This window comes from Prenolepis imparis, unplaced genomic scaffold (assembly GCF_030444845.1).
Source record: "Prenolepis imparis isolate NDT839.2.m4 unplaced genomic scaffold, iyPreImpa1.0 SCAF_7, whole genome shotgun sequence".
NCBI lineage: Eukaryota > Metazoa > Arthropoda > Insecta > Hymenoptera > Formicidae > Prenolepis > Prenolepis imparis.
The window spans coordinates 13,198,163-13,220,180 of record NW_028141165.1 but is presented as its reverse complement, the minus strand read 5'-3'; the positions used below and the strand labels follow the sequence as shown (position 1 = coordinate 13,220,180).

Sequence of the window (22,018 nt, the reverse complement as noted above, 5' to 3'; positions counted from 1 at the left end):
TCGAAAAATCGTCTGAGTTAATAGGGGAACATATATTGCAAAGAGGTATAGTGTAGCAATATGTGTCTTTTCAGGTCCGAAAAATCATTTGAGTTAATAGGAATACATGTTATGCAAAGAGGTTGATCGAAGTAACGTCGGTAATAGAGGTTGGTAATTTATCGATAATAACGTCGATAATAACGTCGATAATTTACCAACCTTCATTACCGACGTTACTTCGAACAACCTCTTTGCATAACATGTGTTCCTATTAACTCGGACGATTTTTCGAACGTCTTAAGAGACACGTGGCACATACATAACCTGTTTTAAATTAAATTAAATTTATTAAATAATGCTAAATAATTTTTACAAATTGATGATACTCGTAAATTAAAAATTCATAATAATAAAAAATACAATATGTATTACTATGAACGTTGTTATTAACAATTATTAAAATATTTAGTCATGATGTGAAATATCGATGACAGCTTTTACGCGAAAATTATAATAAAATGCCGAAATAAGGAGAAAAAAAGAAAAAGAAAGAAAATACTGCATTTTAAAAGAAAATTGATATAATAAAAGAAGAAAAATAAAATACTCAAAGTGTTATCAATTATTATTATAATATTATATTGCGAGAAAATGGCGATTTATCAGGATGCAAAAGTAATTATACCTTCATTAAAAATATATATACTTACAGTGAGATAAATATTAGTAAATTTTTCGATATATTTCATATATTGTTTTATATTTGTTTATTCTCAAATATACATAATAATAAATGTTTTTTTTTTTTCAGCAAATCCAAGCACAAACATTGTTATTCATTCTGTCTCTATGTATCTTCATTACATGCAGTGGCAAGGAGATATTTGCAAAGTATAATAAAGTACAAATGTTTTCTGCTATTAGCCGTAATATTAATAAATATAAACAAGTGTGATATGGGGACAGGATTTTGTTATCAACATTGTTTTTTTATAAACGAAGGAATTGATGCAAGCAATGGAAGAGTCTCTGCTGCAGGTATCACACGCACTTTACAATTCTGTTAATCAACTGTTATATTTTAACAAATAATTTGAAAATTAAAATATTTCTATTACTTTTATATTATTGATAAGATCATGTGGATGCACTGTTTGATTGCATATTTGGATTTATGATAGGTGTTGAAACGCAGAAGATATCATATATGGAAGACGCAATTTCTCCCAAGGATACACAAGTACATATGAATTATGGCAGTGCAGATGTCACGCAGACATTTTTCTGGCTTTTACAAAAATCTGTTTCCATACAAATTGTGCAAATCCCATTAACAAATTGGAGGATGAGTTGCTTTTGGATCTCTCAAATAAAGATATATTTCTATCATGTGGATTTAAATGTGTGTAGGAGAGAACATTTATTGTTAAAAAGCCAAAACAACAAACAGAAAAAAATACAGGTATCTCTCTTTTCACTTTTCTTATAAAAAGAGTTATATATATATATTTTCCTCCCTTATATACAAATTTATATATAAAACTGTACCGAAACTTATGCGACAGGTGGGCGATGAATGCTAATAGCATCTTTGAGCTTGTTTCAACTTGAGTTGTTCAGTATTATTGGAACCCATAATGTTCATATTCAAAAATGATCTTTAGGAGATCCAGAAGATCCTTATGATGAAAGTTATGTAAGTATTCATTTTATGCGTAAGTATTCATTTTTCAAACAAGTATATCTCTGTTTGAAGTATTATGTAAAATTTTTCTACAAAGTATTATTTATGTAAAAAAAAGAATAGAAAGTAAAACAATTTATATAGCACAGTATCAATTATATAAAATAAAGATAAGTATTTTAAAAATGTATTTTTAATATTTATTTGAAAACTTGGAAATTTATTTAGATATATAATATTTAGATATAAAATTAATTTTCATTTCTTTGGAAATTTATTAAGTTTTTTTTTATTATATACAATTTTATTAAGATTATTGTTATATACAATTTTTAAACTTTGGAAATTTATTAAGATATTTATATTTAGATATAATTAATTTTTATATATTTTAATTTACAGATAATGCAGTTGATGTGCAGTAATACGCGTCTTTTCATACTCTCAAAAGTTCGTCTGAATTATTCTTGTTAATTATTATTTTTAATTATTATTGTTAATATAAAAATTACTTTAATTAATTTCTTTTACCCGAGAATGCATATTTTCTAAATGTATATATATATAAATGTGTACATAAATGTGTATAATATAATATAATGATTGTTATCATTGTATTTTTATCAATTGTATTGTTATCAATGATTGTTATCGAATAGGTGGGAACTTGCTTTTTTTTCCTTGCATTGAGCAAGTTCAACGTGCAAAACTTATTTGTGAAGGATTCATAGAATTAAATACACATATGAACGTTTGCAAAAAGAATTTACAATTCAAATAAAAACTATAATTACTATATAAATAAAAACTACCGTTTATAAGTATATAAAATTCTATATAAGCTATGTATAATTTATATATAATTTTATACGACTTATTATATAATTCTATATAGCTTATACAGAATTTTATATATTTTATACAATTTTATATTGTTATATATAAAAATTTGTTTAGCGGGCTACTCGAATCGAGCGCGCACCTCGTGCGCGCGCACGTCTTTGGAAGGGAATCGAGACCTTTGCCCTCGCGGCGCTTCCCGCCAATCGGCGACCGCGAGACACATATCGATATATATCGATGATCTCATCTTGCTCGCGGGCAAGTTCCGGCGATTGCGGTGAATGTGCTCTTTTCAAACATGGGGAGGTTATCTTTTTGAAAAGCGGAGTACTATGTGGGACCTCGGTAACCGGGCTGCCGTGGTGTTGATAAGCCTGACGTGCGGCTGCCTGCTGATCTACAACGCCTGGGGCGCGATCCTGGGGCTGGCGCTCACCCTGCTGCTGGTGGTGTACGCCTGTTACTCGTTGCTCGCGAACGACAGTCTGGTGTCGCCGCACGCGTATCGGACACTCGGCTACCTGAGCGAGGCGAGACGCGAGCTCGCCGCGGCCTCCCGCGTCCTCTGCCATCACGGTGTCGGACAAGTGCGTAAGCTCGGGCAGAGTGCGAGTCGTTATTACCGCGAACATTTCCCGTTCAGGATGCCCAAGCGACGTGCGAGCGCTTACCAGCTAAGCAGCGATCCGTATGTCGCCGTCAAGAGTCGCAGAGACTCGACGCCGTCGTCCACGTCGTCGTTATCGGCGTCCAGGTTCGGCTCGATCGATCAATTGAGCCCGATCCCGCGCGTTCCTCACCGTTTGCCCGCCGATGACAGGCTCGCGGTAGACGGGAGGTTCTACGACGTCGGCGACAGCGATCGCTTGTCGCAGCAGCAGCAACAAGCCGCCTTCGGCAAGCACACTTCCACGCCGGTGCTGAAACCCGGCGACAGAGAAGAGACTTTCAGAAACGGCGACGTCGACCCCGACTCGCGTCGAGTGTCCTCGAGGAAGGTCTCCTCCGCGAACGCTCAGACTTGTGAGAACATCGCGCAGTTCAGTCCGGAAGGGTCTCCGTGGGGTGTGAGTATAAGCCCTGCGATGCGTCCTAGACCAGCGGGTGTAAAGACGGTCCAGACTGTCGCCGGACCGCTGTTGGCGTCGACGAGATATAATATCGATCCAAAGTAAGCGTGGATTTTATTTAATCATATCTCGTTTCTTATCGCAATGTGCGAGTAACATTTTAATTTTGTTGTCTCTCGATAAATTTTATTGTATACATCTTATTCTTTTCCTAAGGGTTTACACGGATGTGACATCACCAGGTCTTACAACGAGATTAACCAAGTATGCTACGGAGGCAAAGAGTACATTAATCCATCAATCTCAGTATGGCACTGGGCAGTTTCCGAAAGTCAATCTTTATGCGAGTCCAATTCCTCTGCTGAATGCAAAATCTACAAAGATGAGAATGCCTGTGACGGTTAGGGTAGCAGCGCCAGATGTGGCAAAGTACTCTCCACCGGAAAGGCAAAAGATTCTGTCTAATATTTGTCATACAGAGGACAGATCACCCACAAGTGTTGTCCAGGTCTTAAGAGAGATATCATTAAAACGACACGCATCGACGGATGATGTCAGTTTTGATGTTGCTAAGAAGCAAAAAACAGACAGTTTCTTCAATGAGGAAAGAGAATTGATCCTGGAAGAAAATAATAAGCAGAAACGTGGCAGGGACGAATCATCCAAATCGGAAGAGGATTTTTCTCCTCAGAATAAATCTGCCAGAGCTACAAAACGTACAAAAACACAATCCTGTTACGATATCTTGAATTCATTAAGTTCCAGTATGAATGTTTCCACTGGTGTTAAAAGAAAAGCGGGTGAGTATTAAATTTTATCTATAACTAGGTATCAGTAATTTTTATATTCGACACATATGAATTTTTATCAATATTCTTTTACAGTTGATTTCTCGCGTAGTGGGACACCTGATTTTGAAAAGCATTTCAAATCATTGGAAAGTACACATCCTCCCAGTAATGCTGCACTGCAATCTCAAAATTTAGAAGGTCATACGGATAAAGCCGAGCTTAAGGAAATATATTCGAGAAATCTAGAGACACTTAATTCTAACAAAATGGAAGAATTTCCTCTGATGAAGGGGATATTGAAGTCATCGAACAGAGAATTAAAAACCAACTTAAACAAAGCAGTGTCAGCAGTGACTCACAAAGCTACAAAAAAGGTTGCCACCGAAACTAATGACGCCAAATCTGTTTCTCCGTCAAGACTCTGTCAAAGTTCTGTCAGATTGACAGAAAAATTATTTATGAGAGCCGAACCCGAACGTAACGAACAGTTGAAGTCGCTCGTAGAAGAACCAAGTAATATAAAGGTCAAGTTTGCAACGGATAATGTGGAAGAGATAAAGAAGGAAGACATACGAAATATGAGACGAACTAATATGAAGGCCAGACTCCAAAGTATGTTCGATGCAATATCAGGAAAAGGTAAATATCATATAATATTACATATGAAAGTATATTATGTAAATTATAAATAATTTCTTATGTACGTAACAAATGCTTATCATTCATTTTGACTCAAAGATTTAACAGAAAAAAATTTTGTTACACACGCATTCTCCTCTTTTTCTCCCTATTATTTTATATTACAACTTTCTTATTTGTGCTTTCAGCGGAGAACAAAATCAATCCGGACGTTGTTATTCAAGCGGACGATATTAACGCAATTACGCCACCAATCACGTGTTCAGTCATTTGCGCGACTCTCAATTCTTCGACAACCACGACCAACATCAATACTACACCACTATCCACCGCAGCTATTGTTCCAAGTGGTTTCTCTTCGTCGAGTCTCGACGCGAAACTCAATACAAAACCAGCCACCATTTTTAGCTCGCCGAATACTACACCGAATGCTACATTGAGTACTACACCGAATACTACATCGACTCTTATACCGAATACTACAGTGCAATCGAACATGCCGCCGATAAGTATTTCCGAAACAAAAGGAACAATCGGTCAAGCGAAAGTTATACCAATTATGCCCGTGATCGTGAATACAGAATCCTTACAAAAAACTGTATCTTCAGCTCCAAGTACAGCATCAACTTTTACCTTTGGCAAACCGAAAACAACAATTACAACGTCGAGTAGTTCATTGCCGAACTTTGGTACTACTAGTATATCCAACAGTAGTACTTTTGCACTAGCTACTACCACACCAACGTCTTCATCAACGTCTATTAATTTCCTAGCGCTCGATAAAACGCCATTGAGCTCGGCATTCACATCTGTAAATCCTAGCGCTGCAACAAACATGAATATTCAGACGAATAACACTAGTATTACTACAAGTGCAACCCTTGGTTCATCTGCCGCAATCAAAACTACACAGGCTAGTCCTACCTTCAATTTCGGCGGCGGCAAATCATTTTCGTCTCCGGCTACGATGGCTCAAACTACAACGTCAAGTTTATCGTCTCCTGGGATGATGATATTGCCAGTTAAAACAACTGCAGCATCGATCATCAATGCCACCACGTCCGGTTTTAACAGTACTGCGAATACGTTGAATAGCCCTGCAACAGCAATATCCACGGCTCCACCTTTGTTCGCTTTCGGAAGCAACGGTACCGTTTCGCAACTTCCAAAGTCGAATACCTTCGCGTTCGGCCAATCTGATAGTAACATTCAATCGAAAGTGAACGCCTTCGGAAGTCCCTCGAGCGGCCAGACGACATCATTGTCGCAAGCTACAACTCAACCGTTCAATTTTGCATCCAATATTTCGGCCGTGACGACCGCCGCAAGTAACTCATTTACGAATACCACGGATACCACATCGTTAGTAACACCGATATCGATATCCGGATTATCGAGTACACCTGCGTTCTCGCTCACGTCCACTACTTCCTCAACGTCTACTCCATCCACCAGCAAATCTTTGTTTACTTTTGGCTCTTCCAACACTTCAAATGCGACGTCTACAGCTGCGGTTCTACCAGTTACAACTGCCAGCAGTACAAACCATTTCGGCGCGATGAAAAACAATGCCGTTCTCGCGTTTGGCGCGTCTACCAAGAGCGTCACTCCGCAATTTAGCACATCTACACTCGCCGTTCCACAATTCGGTGTATCCACCACGTCCATTTTCGCCACTACGTCGAATACAACGACGAGCACAAATATCTTTGGTTCGACGAGCAATAGTCAATCATTTTTCGGAACTGCATCAGCGGTACCTACTGGAACTACTGGCATATTTAACAGCCCGACGACCACGGTGCCTTCGATCTTCGTTACGACGACCAACACTACGCCTTCGTCGAACAGTACGATCGGTTCCAGTTTGTTCGCCAGTACTACAAACGCCAATTTGACTTCGACGACCACCGCACCTTTGATGTTTGGTAGCGGCACGCCGATTTTTGGACAGACGAAGCTTTCGCCGTCTTTCGGAACAGCAGGCGGCATGACATCACCGTTCGGTAGCACATCACCCTTATTCACTTCAACCACGCAAGCTAGCACCCCGACCGCGTCCACATTTAATATCGGTAACGTCTCCACTGGTACCCCTGGCTTCGGTGGCACGAGCAACGCGACGCCCGCGTTTGGAACATCGAGCGTAGGAACATCGCAGGCAACATCGGGTTTCGGCGGTTCGGCCAGTATATTCGGTTCGACCGATAAAAACACATCGGTACCCATATTCGGAACGAATTCTACGCCTGCTAGTGGAGCCTTTGGCCCCCCTTCGACGACAAGCACCTTTGGCGCGCAAAATCCTACGAGCCTCAACACGTTTGGATCCGCAGCAAGTGGCGGCATTACTACGTTCGGGGATAATAATAAATCTCCATTCGCAACATCCGCGACTACGGCGGGCTTTGCTGGTACATCTACATCGTCTTCGATTCCCGCCTTCGGGACCAACAACGCTAATAATGCGAGCAATAACACAAATGCTATGTTCGTCTTTGGAAGTAATCAGAATAAGGATGGGCAACAGAACACTGGATTCCCTTTCGGTTCCAATTTCAACGCTGGAAATAATAATTCTACGGCTGCATCGTCCGCTCCCTTCCAATTTGGATCTACATCTGCTAAATCAGGTATAAAGTATTTTCGAATAACTTATTTTATTACTAATATAATTGTATAAAAATCATTGAATTATATGTGGCAAATTAAATTTCAGATGCAAGACGAAAATGTAAACTCTTGTGAAATATCATTATTATTCTTATTATATTATTTATTATATTATTTATTATATTTATTATGTTATATTATAATATAATGTAATTCTTCTTTCGAACATTTTGGATGAATTATATTGTAAAATCATTTATTTTCAGCAGCAACAGGATTTAACTTTACCACACCACAGTCAACGACTCCTGCCCTTAATTTCGGAACACCAGCAGCACAACCTTCGACCTTCAACCCTTCCACGCCTGGTATGTTCAACATCGGAAGTGGATCCACCGCACCGCGATCTAGGACAATTCGTACACGAAAACCAAGATGATGGAGAATGTAAATGTCGCTCGTTCGAGTGCATATTTTTGTTTGAAATATATATTTGGAGTGTTTATTCAATTATATTATTTTATATATAGTTTCGCGTGCGTATGAAACGTAAAACACTAATGCGCATATCGCATTCGATAAATTTGATAAATCATATATGACACAAATTATATATTGTGAAGATAATAAGTAATAAGTGGTTCGTTGCCGCATTTTTTATAAAGTATGTTCGGTGACGGGATTGCTAAATGTCTCTACTCTGTACATATATAAGTATATATATATATAATAAGTACATACGTATTGGGTGCTTTGTCTAATTTAAATTAAAAATTTTGATTATCTGAAATATCTTTCGATATGGAAAAATGAGTAAGAAAGAAATTAGTTCAAAAAGGCAAATATAATTAATAAATAATTAATAATCAATAAATTTTTTTATTTACATTTTTTATTAATTTTTTTTTTATATATAGTACCCTGCACATGCAAAATCCTAAAAGATTCATATCTTTATGATTTTATATTTTTTATATATTCTAGTATAAGATATAAAATGCCTATAAATATATATTTAAGCATTATGTACATATATATATATATATAAAATATATATATATATATATGTTTATTATATAAATAAAAATTTTTTTTCTTTTTATGAAATATTAGTTTTTTCGAATTAGTTTCTCTGCTCTATATATTCATTTTTCCATATTAAATCAATTTGATAAGGGTATTCATCAAATAATTATATAGATAAAACAACCCATATGTATAGTAACATCTAATGTTTTAGCTCAGTCTAATTATTAGAAAGAAATTACATAAGTTTTACAAAAAATGCTTCAAATTCACACAACAGATTGTGCTTACGGAACTTTGATGTTGCGCAATATAATGCAACATATGATTCAGAAGTCCAACATACGAGTTTATTTATCTGTACATTTGTAATTAACGAATAATGAAACAGTTGTGTAGACAATTTTTCGTCTTTTGAGATCATAACATGGGAAAAAATTTTAGTCGTAACATAATAAATAATTACAATGTAGTAAAAATGTTTGACTGTGATTGGTCGATTTGTTTAAGGTCTTACAGTTACGACTAGAACTTTTTTACGTGTCATGACCTTTTATGATTTTAACAGATAACAGATTAATAGAATTTATGATTATGCTAATTTACCATTTTAATTTTCTTTTTTTGTTTATATCAGTTTATCTCAAGTTCCATCGACAGATATTTCTTTCTGAATATATGTAACTCAACTGCTACATACGATACTCTTATTATTGTCACGTACATTAACGCGATTATTTTGTTGTTCCTACGCATATAATACTTCTTATCCTATAGAAAGTTTTGTATCGTTACAAGCTGTGCATATCGAATATCTCTGAAAAGAAATACACAAGTTTTAATTTAAGTAATAGAAAGTTAGCGTTTCCTATAAGCGACACATCTATCTCTTGCCTTCCCAAATTTTTGTTATTGTGTTATTTTAAAATGAGTGAAAATTGTGTAAGCAAATGTTCTTCCATTTATGCGTGTGGAGAAAGATAATGTTTAATGTGAATATGATAATATTATAAATGAAAGTTCAATGAGAATAAAACAAGTATGTATGGCGGAAACTTTTTGTATAAAAAATTAGAATAAAATATAAATTATATTTATTATTTATGACAGATTGTTCACCAGTTCAATAATGAATTAATGGTAATGTAATAGTTATATATGTTTTTATTTCATTCCAATAATGCATTTTTTACATGTGGATTTCTTATTTGTAGTATCATTGCTTTTTACGTATTCAACATATGTGTTCTTATACATTTTATAATGCAAGACAAATATATTACAGCAACTATATATGTAGGAAAAGCGTATAATTGTATAGAATTGTGAATATATATCCGCCACGACGTTATTTCCGTAATTTTCGGAGAAAGAGATAATGATTCGCCACAAGATCCTCGAAGCCAGGATGGCCAGGTAAGGATTAGTATCTCTAATCTCTATCTGGTGATTTTTGCTAACTTTAATAAATACAAATAGTTCTAATAAAAAAAATTACTTGCGTTTACTTCATTTATAATTAGTGTAATAAAAATATTAAGATATAAAGTTTGAATAAAAAAATGAAACGAGAAATGATATATTTTGATTTTGGAAAATATGTTTGAATTAGATTTCTAAGAGAGATAACATTCTTTATTATCATCAAGGCGATGTGAAATTTCGAGATATGCAATCGGAATTTTAGATGATATATTATCTGTGCACACAACTCTTACAACATATTAAAAGTAGTTTTGATGTTATACTTTCTATATATACTAATCACATTTCACAGCAGGATTCACTCGATTGCTTACACCTAAACATTGTCCTTTTATCATTTTTCTTATTATTTTTCAAATGGATGTTTTTCTTATCTGTAGCAGGAACTGCATTTCTCTTTCCATTGTATGAAAAATGTGGAAATGGTTAAATCTGAAACACGTTTTAAATAATAAAAATTGTTAATAATTTTATTTATTAATACTAAAAAAAAAATGTTATTGACAATTATAATATATAATATGTATGGTTATAAATATATGAAAAATCATACTCTCTCTCATTATATCAAACAAAATGTATATACATTTTAGAAAGAGCACAAGTTTATTAAAGTTTTCTTTTGATTTTTATTTTCTTTATCTTTCAAATGGATGTTTTTCTTACCTGTGACAAAGACAGAGATTCTGTATTCCTTTTTCTATTGTATGTAGAAATTGTTAAATCTGAAGCATGTTTAAAATAATAAAAATCATTAATAAAATGTTTTAGTAATTAACAATTATAATGTGTACATGTATACAAAATCATATTTTTTATTAGACATAACATGTATACATTAAAAAGAGCAGAAAAGTTTTCTTTTGATTTTTTTTACCTGCGACAGCATCAGGGTCCTTTTTCTCTATTGTATGAAAAATATAAAAATTGCAATGCTTTTTGGCTTAAAGCTATCCGACTTCTCGCTTTCCATTCTTCTTTTCACAAATAGATATTTTCTCACCCGCGTTAGGGTGCTGCAGGGTTTCTCTTCTCATTGTCCATTTTCCATTTATCTTTTAAGACGGAAAACAATTCAAAGGTCATAGGGTGCTGCAGGGTTTCTCTTCTCATTGTCCATTTTCCATTTATCTTTTAAGACGGAAAACAATTCAAAGGTCATCAGGGCCTGGAAATTGAAAAGGCTTTGGAGAATTCGTTAATTTGAAGATTGAAAATCCCGCGCAAGCGCGGCGTTCTTCGGCGGCGCTCGGCGGCGCTCGAGGCTCTTCGTGAAAGCTCGAGCCGCCCGATTGGCCGACGCGGCGTCTAATCGGTGGGAGGCGGCGAATCAGGGGACGCGACACAGACCAGGCACGGTGTGTTTACCCGGTCGCCTGGAAGCACGTCCATTGCTGGCGGTGCGAGTAGTATTAACATCATTACCGGAGAGAAGGTAACATCAAGGAAAGGACGTACTCGCGCGTCTACACTCCACCTTTACCACCATGGGTGAGACCGAGAAGCAGCCGGAACAACCAAAGGCTGTCCAGCAGAAGATGGTCATCGGTGAGTAGGAGCTCGCGTTATTATTATTATCGCGCGCGGCGATTCGACAAATTGGCGGAGGAAAAAATCCGCCGCGCGTTCCTCCGCCCGTAATGGCGTCCACGCTTCGCGGCGTTACGATACGAAGCCATGTGGCCGGCGCGGAAAATCGCGCCAAACTTCCCGTCGACTCTTTTCTTTCCAAGCCCTCTCCTCGCGTTGGACCTCGCGGCTCCGCGCCGTCCTCCATTTTCCATCAGCTGATGCTCCTCGCGAATTTCGTCCCTTTCGCGTGGAGGATCCTCCTCCGTGGAGACAGACTCTTCCGTCCGGCCATCGATTTTCGCCTCCCCGATGTCGCGTCGTTTGTCATCTCTCGCCGTGTTTCTCGGGTACGGTACTGAACAATTGTTGGCGAGAGTCGACGTCGCGGGCGAGGAGCTTCTTCGGAGCGAGGGGTCCATCGGCGATATTATCGATCTTTTTTCTCTCTCTCGCGCCGATCTGAAATATCCCGTGTCCCGCGCGCGCTCTCCACGTTTTCGTTATGTAAGCGCGTCGCGACCGCGTGCTTCTCATCGGAGCGTGCTTCGCACGGAGAATTGCAAACCGGAGCTGGATGATCGATCTCGCGTATCTCCCCGAGTGAGGTATTTTAGTTGGCGCTATTTCGAAAACGAGGCTTTCGATATATGCGAGAGAAATTCCTGTAACGGAGTAACGAAAACAAATTCGAGAAACCCTCTATTGTGTGTATATCGCTCTTTGTTCCCTGGAACAAAAATATTGTTGAAGGTTAAATTTGGTCCAGAATGTTCGAAAATCACTCGTGACTCGTTGCTTATTTTGAAAAAATTGTATACATTTTTATTCTACCTTTTTAAAGAATTTATATGAAAATTTATATATAAAAATATGATATAAAGATTTTTAAAAAATGTATTGCCAAAAATTGATATATTTATATTGAAATATATGCGCATCTCATTGAAATTCATGCTGTTTAAAATAGATGCCAGTTTTATGTAAATTGATATATCTTGTTAAATGTAACGCTTAATTAATTTCAGCGTTTTATAAATCCTATATTATTCAAATGTGTGAATAAAATTATTCCGATTTTCGGTTTGAGGAATTTCATGAATACAATCGTGTTGGATCTATCGTTGTGATACTAATTTCGACCTCTGTTGGGTTATGCTGCTTCAAGGTCATGTGTAACTGTTATTAAGATAGTCTTATCGTATTTTCGCCAAGAAGCAAGATCAAGTTATATATTATTATATATATATAATGATAATATATGTATATTACTTTTAAACGAAAATTATTTTTATTTCGTAAATTTATAAATTTTTAAACAGTTGTTTTCTAATTTTAAAATCTAGAAACAAATTTACTTAGAAATTTATGAAAAAGTGTAGATTAATTATAATTTGAATTACAACCCACCGTTCTTAAGAATTATTATTTTTATCACGATTGAATATTTACCTAATTTTCTATTTTACCTCTAATGCATTATTCTTCGAAATATTAGTCAGCATATTAAAAAAATATATGTCGTTATATTTCGATTTGAACGGTGACGTGTTCGAATAAATACGTGATAATTTCGTTTCGTTAAACGTGTTATTTTCTTCTTCAAGGTCGCTTTCACACTTAAATAATAATAAGTATAGATGATATCTCTGACTCAACATTTTCTTTTTTCGTGCTTTGAATATTTTGAATAATTTCTTTTATAGTTAAATTTCTTTCTTATTTTTAATTTATATGTTATATAATATGATGCACACAAAGTGTAATATATAAAAATATTTCAAAAAATTTAACGAAAATCATGAATTAGGCATCGTGTGAAATTTTTATTATGAAAATATATATTTACATATATATATTTGCATAGCATTTAAATCATACATTTTTCTTTCATTTCAGCAAACAAAGTGACAGGGACTGTAAAATGGTTCAACGTCAAGAGTGGATATGGATTCATTAATAGGTCAGTAATTATTATTTTATCTTATAGTTTTCTTTCTCTATTTGTTTTTTTATTACTTGGAATATTCGTCATTTTATGCAACACTCAGATGGAGAACACTATCTATTTGCTTGTGTGGGTGTCTCGTCTAAGAATTAGTCATATACTAATTAATATTTAAACACGCATTTTACTCCATTTTCTGGAAATTCCTTGTGAATGCACACACATACACATCGCAAATATCAAATTATCTTTTTCATTTTTTTTTGTTTGTGAACTCTGTGTCCAGAATTGTATTCCCTTCCGTTCAAATCGCGCGTTTTCCGAATAAATTTTGCAATTTCCGTCATACATTAAATTATTCAAGAAGAATAAATTAACTGGCTGATGCTTGCGATTATTTCTTGGGAAAAATTTTGCCCACGTGTTAAATCTAATTATAAGTCAGCGTGCTGCGTCTGTATAACAGTATAAATGAGTCGGGTCAGTCATTGATAACTTGACATGTATTTTTTTGTCAACATTCTGAAACAAGATAGGAAGATATTTATTTAACAGACAGACTTATTTAATATTTATCAAAGATTTATTAAAGATTAAAGCATCATTTTTTAAACATATTTCCTTTCTTAATGAACAAGACATTCCATTCTTATCAACAATATCGAACATACTGCTTTTTTAATTTTCCTATTCCATTATTGATAAACTCGTCAACGTGATATATGTATGTATGTGTGAAATAATTCTCTATTGATTCGATTTAATTATTTCATATCGCGTCTTCGCGCTACGAATGTAAAATTTAGAACGCGAGACAGACTTCCAAGACTGATAACGATTTCAGCGGATGCGGGGAAAATAGCGGTCTCTAATATTAGGAAAATCGTTTCTCTGTCTCTCTCTCTCTATCTCTGCTACAGGTTCGACCTGCAACCTCGACCTGGCACTCTGCCGTACGGAAAATAGACGCTTCATTCGGCACGTGTACGGACCGTAAAGTCGGTTCCTCGCTATTTCGAGGTCTCTCTATTCATCTGGCCGAGGGCCAGAAAATTTTCGCGCATGCTCCGTTCAGAAGAAGCTGTTTTACCGCGTATTGTACACGCGGAACTTTTGCGCGAAGACAATGACGTCTTCCGGATGTTCCGCGCAGGAAAGAAAAATTACGTCGGAACGATTCAGAAGAAGAAATTCTCGTCTACTTTCAGATTCTTTAGATACTTTAGATTCTTTTCTTTCACGCCAGGGGGTGGAAAACGGTTTCGCACCATTGTTTTTTTTTTAGAACGCTTACCTGCATCGTAAAATATTAGAAACGGTCGTTTCAATACAACTATTTGCAAACACAGACCGCTTTTGTCACTCTATCCTAACGATCGTTGTATTTTAATCGATTTTCAGTTCGTCTTTTCTGAAAAAATATAATAGTTAAACCTTTTTTTTGTTCGTAATAAAGAAACGCATGACGTATTGTGAATATTTCTGAAGAATATTTCTAAAAGATATATCTTATTCACAGTGAGAATTTAATCCATGTATATCTTGTGGTTTCAACTTTTTGTATTTTATGTGTCTCGCTTACTCATTCAAATTTATTTGTGAGAACGTATTTTTTTATAAAGATGTCAGATTTATTAAAATAATTATATAAAAAATGTACAATTGTATTGATTACATATATACAATTATTTTAAAATTCACAAGAAGAAGCCATATTTTACGATGTCTAATAATAAATGAGATTAGAAGCGAACGTGTTTTAGAGTCTTATTCGAAAATTATTCAGAGAGTTTCCGGGACAAATTTGGAAAATAATAAATTAATTAAATGAAACTGAAGAATCTGTAATTCTATCACCGTACAGGGTTCATCGAAAGTTAATAATCTTCACCGAAACGACGCGAATCCATTGTTCATTCGTCGTGTTCATCTTCGATTTCGATGAACTCGACTACCACAATGGAAGAGCAACGTTCCGTCTCGATACCCGTTGGATGATACCCATCGTTATCGATCCATGTTTCGAGACGTACATCAAAATTCGGCAGTATAGATATTACTTGATATAGAAATTGTAAAAGACTATAATGCAAACTTTAAATCTTTCATTAATACAATAAATTAATATATTAATCGTATATATATAATAAAAAAATATTTATTTGAACACAAGAGTGTCGCTTTTAATTTTTGAAGATTGTAAATCCACAAGAATATATTGTTTTCCCCATAAAGATAAAAGTGCGCGACGTTGCAATTTTTATTTGGAAATATCGATTTCCATTAATTCGGTGATTTAAAAAAAACTGAAAATTTTATTCGCGATCTTCGTGTTCTCCACTACTTTATTCACCTTTTGTTAATCGCGCGCAAACGGATAGAGGGAGGAGAGGGATGTCTATAGTTGTAGCAGCTGGTAATTGTGTATGGGTTTGTGTATTTCTCTCTCTTGTCTCTGTGTGCACATCGCGGGGTTCGACGACCTTTCAACTCCATGCTTTGCTACGCAGCTTCATGGATTCCGATTACGTCCGCACGCTCGCGAATTCATGCGTAGGACATACATATTCGCGATGCGAGCGGTGTATCACGCGTACACGCGTGAAACTTTGTAGAGAATGCGAACACGAACCTGTGTTGATACAATTAAATCAAATTTCCATTATATGCCGTGATACATGCACGATAAACAGATGGACGTGATTATTTCGCTTTTCAACGATTTAATAAAGTTCCTGGTTTTTTTTACAGAGATATAAATTGCAAACGAATTGGAAATTTAAATTTAAAATTGTTTGAAATATAACATTGCGATTTTTCACTATTATTACAAAATTAATGATTATAGAATTTATGGAGAGATTAGAAAAAAAATTATTAAAGAAATTAACTGACTTTTGTATAAATATTTTGGATAATCAATCTTAATTTGCATTAAAAATATGATTGTTTTTAATGCAATTACTCGTCTTGATTGTTTCAGAAATGATACCAAGGAAGATGTGTTCGTTCATCAGGTAAGCTTTTTGCATTTAATATTACGATATTTAATTTTCAAGATCTCACCGATGTGTACTTCAATGTGACGTATGTAATTGCAGTCGGCCATCGTTAAGAATAATCCAAGGAAGGCTGTGCGTAGCGTCGGAGATGGCGAGGTCGTGGAATTCGACGTCGTCATTGGCGAGAAGGGTCACGAAGCTGCAAACGTCACCGGTCCAGCAGGTGAAGCAGTAAAGGGATCACCCTATGCCGCGGACAAGCGTCGTGGGTATCGCGGTATCCATTGGGTATATCCAAGACGCGGCAACGGCCGACCTCAAAATCGTAGACCACGCGAAGGCCAGGAGGGTTACGATCAAGGTACGCGGATCACTTTTATCTATTATATTATTTTGGTTTATCTTTCGAGAATTATTAAGAATATAATAAGAATATAAGTATATATAATATAATATAATATATAAAAATATGTATTGAGAATAACTTGTTCTTTTGGGTATAAATTAGGCGAGGGAAAGAGCGGTGACGACGCAAATGCTCCCGAGGGCCAAGCACCGCAGCATCAGCGTCGCTATAGGTTGCGGCGTCAGTATGACGGTTATTATCGTGGAGGACGACGTTCTGGTCCCGCACAGCAGGGGGAAAACCAAGGCGAAGGTGGTGAACAAGCGGAAGGAAACGGCGAGGGGAACGCACCGCCGCGTGGTGGAGGTCGTGGACGCGGCGGTCCGTCACGACGTTACTTCCGCCGTAATTTCCGCGGAGGAAGAGGTGGTGGTCCACCACGACGTCCTCGCAGCCAGGATGGCCAGGTAAGGGTTAGTATCTCTAACTCTGTCTAACTGGTCATTCGAGCTATTTTTTTAGTAAATAAAAAGAATTCTAATAATAAATTTATTCGCGTTTTAAAAAATTTTTTTTAATTTTAATTTTTTTCATTTATAATCAGTGTAGAAAAAATTTCAAGGTATTATACGATTTGAATAAAGAAATGATATATTTTGACTTTGGAAAATATCGTATCTTTGAAGATTTCTTTATAGCGATAACATTCTTTATTATCATCAAGGCGATGAAATTTCGAGATACGCTATCTCGAAATTTTGGGTGATATATTCTCTGTACACATCTCTTATCTGCAACTCTATTAAAACTAGTTTTGGTGTATGTTATAACTTCTATTACACACTAATCACATTTCACAACAGGATTCACTATATCCTCAGTTGCTTACGTCTAAACGGCATATTGTCCCTTTATCATTTTTCTCTCGCAGCAGTGCTGTGTATTATTACATGAAATCAATGGACTTGTAAATGGACGCGTATTTATTTCAATTTTGTATTTTTAGTCTAGCTAATGAACAGAGTTATACAAGTTTGAACTTGGTTGTTTAAATTTGCACGGACTAATATCCTTATTATAAAAAAAGAAATTTTGTAAAGAAAATATACAAGGACATTGAGTTTACTTAGATGCACTTTTTCTTTTTTTTTTTTAAATTATGTTTATATATTTAGCAAGGATATATAGAAATTCTGTAATCTTTCTCCCCTTGTGTAATAGACGATGCATTATTCACGCACGGAGTATGTGTTCTGCGCTGTTTATTAACCATTTCTGTTTCACGTTTTGCACTTTGTACAAAAAAAAAGCAGAAATATCTTAGCCACTAACTTAGACACGAATTTTCTGTAATCGTCAAAATGTTCGGATAGCTAATAAAAATTAGATATATAAAAAGCGCTAGTTAGAGTTAGGCACAGATATTAGGCGCGATGGAAATTATTTTTAAATTCTTCTACTTATTTAGAACGTTTTGGTCCTTTTGAATCATCCTCAGGATATCAAGAAGGGAAAGGGGGAAACGAGAACACGAGTGGACATCCTGACTTGCGCAATAAACAAATAATACTATTGTTATTGTCCCCCCTCCCCTTCATATACTGAGAATATCCAAAGAAAGGATCGAAACGTTCAAAATAAGTATACAGGAATTTAAAAATAATTTTTTTGCAGTTAATATCTGTGCCTGACTCTTACCAGTCCTTTTTATATCGTGTTTTGTATTTGAATATCAGAGCATTTTCGATCTATCATTTTAATTAGATATATATATATATATATTGTAAAAAAAATTAGGTGACCGACGACGGCGAGGCTATTAGCGAGAATATCGATAATTCGCGAAGGAATCCACGACCGCGTTACAGACGACGATTAATACGACGACCTCGTACAACTTCGAGCCAACAGACAAACAGACTTGAGAACTTGCCACCCTCGGGCACAAATCGCAAGTCTCCCAATCCCACTTCCCTTCGATCAGTCATCGATATTCCTCCTGAATCCTATGATAACTCCACCAAGGTATTATTGATTCTTCTCTTTCCTACTCGAGACAGTACAACTCGCGTCAACACATTTTAACTTCTTTATGAAAAATATAACTGACGATTTTACGGATTTAACTTACATATCTATAAATATAATTTCATGAATTACAATGACGATACGTCTACAATCTCTTTAAAAAAACGCTTGCTTTACGAAAATCTGCATCATTATTTTATAATTAATTTCATCTATATATTACATTTATAAATACCCATTTCTGTATCAATGCTTGACATTTATTTTTTGTTCTTCTATATATATTCGACAAGACACCCTAACACGAATTATCAAAAGTTTTTATACACACATATATACATATATATACATATATATACATATATGTATATATAAAAGTCGTACGAGGTCGTATATAGTTATACAATAGATATATAAAACTATATATATGTATATGTATATATAACTTTGCGCGAAATATTGAAACAATAAATCCTAGTAGTCGCCAGCTTTTATTTTCATTCGACATTACGAAAGCTTTTTTAATTATTGAGACTCCGAACGCAATCTATACGACGAATACAGAGCGGTAGCGCTTAGCACACACTGTTTGCACGTGTCTTTTTGTACTCTTTTCAGTCGGAGCAGAAGTCGGATGCACCTAAAGATTCAGATGCACCTGCCGCGGCCCCTGCTCCCCAGGTAACGGCGCTTTATATTCTCTTCTTTTCTCGATCTTGCAGGAGCTCGTCTCGGTTATCGCAGTTCTTACGCACTTACACTTTCAAGCATTAGGTGTGATCGACAAAGTAGACGTTAAGATTTATTTTTCTTGCGCTGTTTCTCAACACTCTCTTATACTTTTCGTTCTCTTCCAGAAAGAATTTGCATTTTTTGTTTCTTACGCAGCATCGTAAAAAGAGATGTACCGAAAGCAAAGATATATATTTTTAGCACGCGTTGCATAATTATACTGCCGTCATAATATATATATATTGTTCTTGCAACTTTTCCACATTTATTTAATGTTCGGTGTATGTATATATTTGCAGGAGAGCCAACCAGTGCAAAACACCACCACGGAAAGTACCGCTTAACCGAGAAAGAATAAACGCGCTGCTACCATAAGAAGAAACTACTTTTAATATATAACACCAACACCCGTTATACACACAACAACAACAATATCAACAATTATAAAACAATTGCAAAAAAAAAATCCAAAAAAATTAAAAAGAAAAAAAAATATAAGAAATCAACAAACACTACTCCACACTCTCGCAAATTACAATTAAGATATGTATGGAAATCGAAGAGTGCGTCGATTAAGAAAGCGTGCGGCGAAAGAAAATTCAGCCTTAAACGAAGTAAAACTTCAGTTTTTTTTGTACTTTGTTAAAATTTCACGCACAGCGGATAATAACGGCGAAGAAACGATAGAGAGGCGAAGAAGAAATTCTTCGCGGCTTTAAACGGTTCTTTTATTTAAATAATTTAATCGAGGAATAATTAAACCGCGTAATGATTAAACCACGTTGTACGACGGTTAATTAATTAAATAAAAATCAATAGAGAAAAGCAGCAGAGAGAAGAGTAAAGCAATTACGGAGTACAGAGCGATGAATTCGAGCGCGACAAGAGAGAAATATATATATACATATACTTTTGTTTTTTTGTTTTTTGTGTATTTCTTGTTATATTACTTCTGATTTTTCTCCGGTAAAACGCATTATAAATCGTTTCATGTGCGATATATTTGAGTTTATTATTACTATATATTTCCGCGAGTTTTCTTCACTTTTCGGCGACTTTTTTCCTCGAAAGAAAAATCGATTGATATATTGAATGGAGTAGCACTTGTAATTTTTGTCTGTCTCGAAATCATTGTTTAATTTTGGCTTATATCTTAAAATTAATTACCGTTCTTGCTTTCGCTCTTTTGGTCGCAATTTTACCTTGCGTTGATCAATAAGCGTGTAGCGTAAATATAGTACAATTTTGAGGTACGCGCCTCAAATATGATGATGATGTGGTTGTGTCGAGTCCAAATTTTCTTATACTTTACAAGCGATTTGTTACATGTAGAAACGATTATTGTAATAGCATTTATCTTGGCCATATTTTTTATAATTATCAATACTAGCCCCTGGCGGGTCCCGCGGTGTACAATTAATTAGCGATTATTGTTATTTTGACTTTACGCATTATTGATTAATCGCGAATTAGGACGCGGAAGTTGGTGAGATTCCGGCTACTCTGAGTATGTATTCGATGATGATCCGATAATGTAAATAGGACTAATAAGGAGAATAGTGATAGGACAGAAGTGTATATCTGCATCATTGACGTTATTAGTCTCCTTCTTAGTTCTAATTACTGCAGATCCTGAAAAAGATACCTAGTAACATCTCACAAACTTTCGCGTTCGTTCGGAGCGTGAGTAAATCGTCCGGTCGTTTCTGAAACTGACATTCGATCGACTATTTGCACCGAGCAAGTCGTTTTTTTATTAAACTAACTGAACGTTTGCATGCGGCAATCGACTCGATTTGACTTTTCGAAACAAGAGCCGGGCGTATCACACACATCGGCTCGATTGACAATACGAATAACGTAGACTGTCATGAAAGTACGAAAGAGAGAGAGAGAGAATATGAGAGAGAAACATACTTTATATAATTTTGCATGGAACTAATTTTTAAAATTTTAGTTTGTAGTATCGTCGACGGATAATAAAAGAAATATATACGTCTACTTTCTGTACAAAAAAAAAAGATAAAAAAAACAAACAAGAAAACTCTTTATAATTTGGCGAAATTCTTTAATATAAATTCGTATTTCTTTTCCAATTAAAATCTATATCCAGACGACACACGTCTCTGCGAGATATCACGGAGATGTACGAGAAGAATAATTTGCCAAATGTTTCTCGTGTCGTTTGGGTGTAGTTTACAGATATTACATGGTGTTATTGTTTCCGTCGTCTGTGCTCGTCGCTCAAAAAACTATCAGT

The 22,018-nt window shown here is 35.4% G+C and overlaps 3 protein-coding genes and 1 long non-coding RNA gene across 8 annotated transcripts; 3 read left to right on the top strand and 1 right to left on the bottom strand.

Annotated features, from left to right (window-relative positions):
• Positions 1 to 231: 231 nt before the first annotated feature.
• LOC145938591 (actin-related protein 8-like) lies at positions 232 to 2,423 on the top strand. Its single transcript, XM_083042327.1, has 5 exons — positions 232 to 657; positions 794 to 1,020; positions 1,164 to 1,444; positions 1,548 to 1,678; positions 2,069 to 2,423. Exons 1-4 carry the CDS (start codon positions 650 to 652, stop codon positions 1,563 to 1,565), a joined length of 534 nt encoding a protein of 177 aa, XP_082898453.1. The 5' UTR covers positions 232 to 649; the 3' UTR covers positions 1,566 to 1,678; positions 2,069 to 2,423.
• A 332-nt stretch (positions 2,424 to 2,755) lies between these two features.
• LOC145939073 (uncharacterized) lies at positions 2,756 to 8,609 on the top strand. 2 transcript variants are annotated; one of them, XM_083043134.1, is made up of 5 exons: positions 2,756 to 3,680; positions 3,796 to 4,379; positions 4,464 to 5,009; positions 5,198 to 7,642; positions 7,892 to 8,609. In XM_083043134.1, the coding sequence occupies exons 1-5, from the start codon at positions 2,791 to 2,793 to the stop codon at positions 8,059 to 8,061; spliced, it is 4,635 nt and encodes a 1,544-aa protein (XP_082899260.1). In that variant the 5' UTR covers positions 2,756 to 2,790; the 3' UTR covers positions 8,062 to 8,609. The 2 variants fall into 2 exon arrangements, with proteins under 2 accessions (XP_082899260.1, XP_082899259.1); XM_083043133.1 differs by having other exon boundaries at positions 7,889 to 8,609.
• Positions 8,610 to 10,301: 1,692 nt separating this feature from the next.
• On the bottom strand, positions 10,302 to 11,430 carry LOC145939079 (uncharacterized). The gene is made up of 3 exons (XR_014425783.1): positions 11,011 to 11,430; positions 10,800 to 10,858; positions 10,302 to 10,565 (listed from the first exon to the last, which is right to left on the bottom strand). It is a non-coding gene; the product is annotated as an uncharacterized LOC145939079 (long non-coding RNA).
• An 84-nt stretch (positions 11,431 to 11,514) lies between these two features.
• Yps (Y-box binding protein ypsilon schachtel) lies at positions 11,515 to 21,519 on the top strand. 4 transcript variants are annotated; one of them, XM_083043152.1, is made up of 7 exons: positions 11,515 to 11,681; positions 13,602 to 13,665; positions 16,634 to 16,667; positions 16,752 to 17,013; positions 17,161 to 17,465; positions 19,645 to 19,707; positions 20,058 to 21,519. In XM_083043152.1, the coding sequence occupies exons 1-7, from the start codon at positions 11,621 to 11,623 to the stop codon at positions 20,100 to 20,102; spliced, it is 834 nt and encodes a 277-aa protein (XP_082899278.1). In that variant the 5' UTR covers positions 11,515 to 11,620; the 3' UTR covers positions 20,103 to 21,519. The 4 variants fall into 4 exon arrangements, with proteins under 4 accessions (XP_082899278.1, XP_082899280.1, XP_082899277.1 ...); XM_083043151.1 differs by having other exon boundaries at positions 11,516 to 11,681; positions 17,161 to 17,471; XM_083043154.1 differs by lacking the exon at positions 19,645 to 19,707.
• The last annotated feature ends 499 nt before the right edge of the window (positions 21,520 to 22,018 follow it).

What these genes read in the sequence shown, in the direction of transcription:
- LOC145938591 (XM_083042327.1), top strand. An exon ending in TGGAAGAGTCTCTGCTGCAG is followed by an intron (nt 1,021 to 1,163) that starts GTATCACACGCA and finishes GATTTATGATAG; the next exon opens with GTGTTGAAACGCAGAAGATA.
- LOC145939073 (XM_083043133.1), top strand. Translation starts at nt 2,791, where the DNA reads ATGTGCTCTTTTCAAACATGGGGAGGTTATCTTTTTGAAAAGCGGAGT. An exon ending in TGGTGTTAAAAGAAAAGCGG is followed by an intron (nt 4,380 to 4,463) that starts GTGAGTATTAAA and finishes ATTCTTTTACAG; the next exon opens with TTGATTTCTCGCGTAGTGGG. An exon ending in CGATGCAATATCAGGAAAAG is followed by an intron (nt 5,010 to 5,197) that starts GTAAATATCATA and finishes TTGTGCTTTCAG; the next exon opens with CGGAGAACAAAATCAATCCG.
- Yps (XM_083043151.1), top strand. Translation starts at nt 11,621, where the DNA reads ATGGGTGAGACCGAGAAGCAGCCGGAACAACCAAAGGCTGTCCAGCAG. An exon ending in GCCAGGATGGCCAGGTAAGG is followed by an intron (nt 17,472 to 19,644) that starts GTTAGTATCTCT and finishes TACTCTTTTCAG; the next exon opens with TCGGAGCAGAAGTCGGATGC. An exon ending in CCGCGGCCCCTGCTCCCCAG is followed by an intron (nt 19,708 to 20,057) that starts GTAACGGCGCTT and finishes ATATATTTGCAG; the next exon opens with GAGAGCCAACCAGTGCAAAA.